The sequence below is a fragment of the Portunus trituberculatus genome, chromosome 11 (assembly GCF_017591435.1).
Source record: "Portunus trituberculatus isolate SZX2019 chromosome 11, ASM1759143v1, whole genome shotgun sequence".
Classification (NCBI taxonomy): Eukaryota; Metazoa; Arthropoda; class Malacostraca; order Decapoda; family Portunidae; genus Portunus; species Portunus trituberculatus.
Genome location: NC_059265.1, coordinates 6,592,521 through 6,595,616, shown reverse-complemented (window position 1 = coordinate 6,595,616; position 3,096 = coordinate 6,592,521). Strand labels below are relative to the sequence as shown.

The following is a 3,096-nucleotide window of genomic DNA, read 5'->3' as shown; positions in this document are numbered from 1 at the left end:
AATAACGGTTGGTTTGGAAGGCGTTAAAGAGCGTGGCTAGTTTATATCCAGGTGGTGGACCAGTGGTTCGGTTCACCGGCAGCGTTTCATAATGTTCGTTTGGCCTCAAATTGCTCTTTCCTTATCGGCAGGTTTTTTTTTTTTTTTTTTTGGGGGAGGGTAGACGAGAACGAAGCAAGATCAGTAGCTCAGGATGGCAGTGAGAGCAGTAGTACTTCAGACACCACGCCCGCTACATCTTTCAGTCTCCACGCCACCACCGACCCCTCGAGTCTACGCAGCCCAGTGGCCGTGTGTGTCTTGGCGTTGGGCGTGACGTGCAGCAACGGTGGTAATAGCAACGGGAAGCTTGATGCACAGCACAGCACAGCACAGCACAGCGGAGAGATTGGTGGTGTATGTAAATAAATAGTGTGCGTTGACTTGCTGTGATGATAGGAAGGAAGTTGTTAGTCAGTCAATAGAGGGTTGTTAGGAATTTTGACTGATAAAAGGATAACAGGATATGTGTAGGATGTGCACTGTGTCTAATGGAAGGTTAACTATACGGTGTCTGTCTGCTTGTATGTAACTAAGATGTATCGGGAACCATCGCTACGTATACTGTGTCTAATGGAAGGTTAACTATACGGTGTCTGCGTGTCTATGTAGGATGTATCCGGAACCATCGCTACGTATGAGTGTTAAATTTACTTGGTCATTCATTTACTAGTGCGGTTAGAGTAACGGGTTCAGAATAGATTTGGGTAATGACCGTGGCAAGTGAAGTGTTTTCGTGGTCATTGTAGTTGTGTAGGAAGGAAGAATTAGTTATCCTCTTCAGTACTGTGACGCATTTTCACCTTGAGACGTGTGTACGATTAGATAATTCTATTGTTACAAAGCGTGTATAGATGTCACAAGGTTAATGGCCTGTGTCTTCACTATTTTAATTCCTCGCGTAAGTTTCTGAAGTTGTATAAGATAAAGTACTAACGGAAGGAATATGAAAAAGCGTCTTGGTGCTGAAGAGATTAAACGTGTCGCGTTACTATAGAACTCCTTAAGTAAGTTGTATTTGAGGCTAAAATATTTCGGGTAAGTCGTTGTGGTTCCCTTGTTATACAATGGCTACCTCTGCGAAAAGAATGAGTGGACAGGATTTCTTAACGTAACGGGGCTGGTGTTTCAAGGTACGTGCATTAGAAACGAGATGTGGTAGTATAACGGTAAGTTTGGGGATATATTCTTGAAATTAGTTCTTAGTGGTAAGCGGGCGTAGATGTTTAAGAGGTTCAAGAGTGATGTAGGTAATTGGTAAACTCGGATACTAATGTTCATGTTCGATTTGTGGTGGTGGTGGTGGTGGTGGTGGTGGTAGTATCAAGAATACGTAGAATGAAGAGTGAAAGGCTGATTGAGGCAGTGAAGGAGTGTTTAGGGCAATGTTGCCTGTTAGCTGTAGGGATAATTAGTGAACAAGTTCATTTTTTTGTTCATTTTTGTCCATTACAGGAGTTGACGATCCAAAGGCCTGACTCCACAGCGGTAATGAGCCTTGTGTACCTTGCACTGTCTTCACTGACAACGCCCACTACTAACCCCTCTGCCTCCGCCACCGTTTCAAGATCAGGGAAGGACTCTGCCTTGCATCGCGCACTGTGATGGTCGCCGTCCCCGCCCCGCACCCGCCGCCGCTGCTGCTGCTGCTGCTGCTGCTGCCGCTAAGGGAGAATAGTTTGTTGAGTGGATGACGGCGCGTTCACTGACCCTCTCCCCATCACCCTACCAACTCCGGCCACCCACCCCCCTGCCACCAGACACCTGCTACACCACCACTACCGCCGGCTCCGTCCAGTGAAAGATTCATCGCAGACCTGCCATTCAACGCCTGCCGCCGCCGCCGCCACCACCACCACCTCCTTATGGTGGTGTCACTGTACCTGGAGCTGTTGTCATGATTGAATAATAAATTGTGAAGAAATCTTTATTGTTTTGGAGAATTTCCTTTCCTGGGAATATTTGTGGCTGACTAGTCAGTAGTCGCCTCAGGCTGGCTTAGGTCACTGTCTGACACACCAATATTGCCTCCATCAACCTCCCACACTCACTCTAAACAATAACAGGCCAGAAATAAAAAACACGCTAACTAATTTCATGCTTTTTTTTTATCATAGCAATACAAGAAAATGGAGAGAGATGAGCTAATGTGAAAATATTAAAATGTGGGGGTGAAAAAAAGAGTAAATTAAGAAAAGACATTATCCTTGAAAAGTTATGGAAAAGTCCAAAAAAATATTGCATACCTGGCCAAAAAAACGGCAAAAAATGGTCAAAGCAAAAAAAAAAAAAAACAAAGCAGATCCCTAAATACTGCACTACTGGCCAAAAACCAGCAGAAAATGGTTAAAAACTAGCCAAAACCCCCAAACTGACCCCTAAATACTGCACTACTGGCCAAAAAACCCATAAGAAATGCAGGAAATTCCCCAAATGGACCCCAAAAACACCCCAAATGGCCCTAAAAATGCAGAAAATGGACCTAAAAACCCCCACAAATGGCCCTAAAAATGTACTTAAGTCAAAAATACTCGAAAGAGTCTCCGGAGATTAGGCAGATCCATATTGGAGTTAAAATTAAATGCAAGAGTCTCCCTAGACTTTTATTTAACAATTCTTTACATTATTACATTGCCAGGAAGTCTACAAATATTTTAATAAAAAAAAAAAATTATATATACAAAGAATACAGTGAAAAGTCTACACAAATTTTCAACTTAGTATAAAAACAGTGAGCAAAATCTATACAGATTCAACTTAGTATAAAAACTGAGCAAAATCTATACAGAAAAGTAACAACTTAGTATAAAAAGTGAGCAAAATCTATACAGAACTTAGTATCAAAATGAGCAAAATATACAGAAAAGTCTACACAAATTTTCAACTTAATATAAAATAAACATTTACAACTTAACAAAAAAATCTGCACAAATTTTCATATTTGCAAAATTTTAAAACACTTTTCAACTTCACAAAATATTTTAAAACAATTCTTTCATGTTAACAATTATTCAAAGATAAAAATGTTTGGTTTTGAAGTGACACAATCTTACAAAC

The 3,096-nt window shown here is 41.2% G+C and overlaps 1 protein-coding gene across 1 annotated transcript in view; it reads left to right on the top strand.

Moving 5' to 3' along the window:
* LOC123502526 overlaps positions 1-1,964 on the top strand; it is a 6,034-nt gene extending 4,070 nt beyond the window's left edge. The window contains exons 2-3 of the mRNA XM_045251649.1: positions 159-396; positions 1,495-1,964. Coding sequence (XP_045107584.1) covers positions 159-396; positions 1,495-1,644 — 388 coding nt within the window. The 3' untranslated portion in view covers positions 1,645-1,964. The remainder of the gene's footprint in view (positions 1-158; positions 397-1,494) is intronic.
* Positions 1,965-3,096: the final 1,132 nt, after the last annotated feature.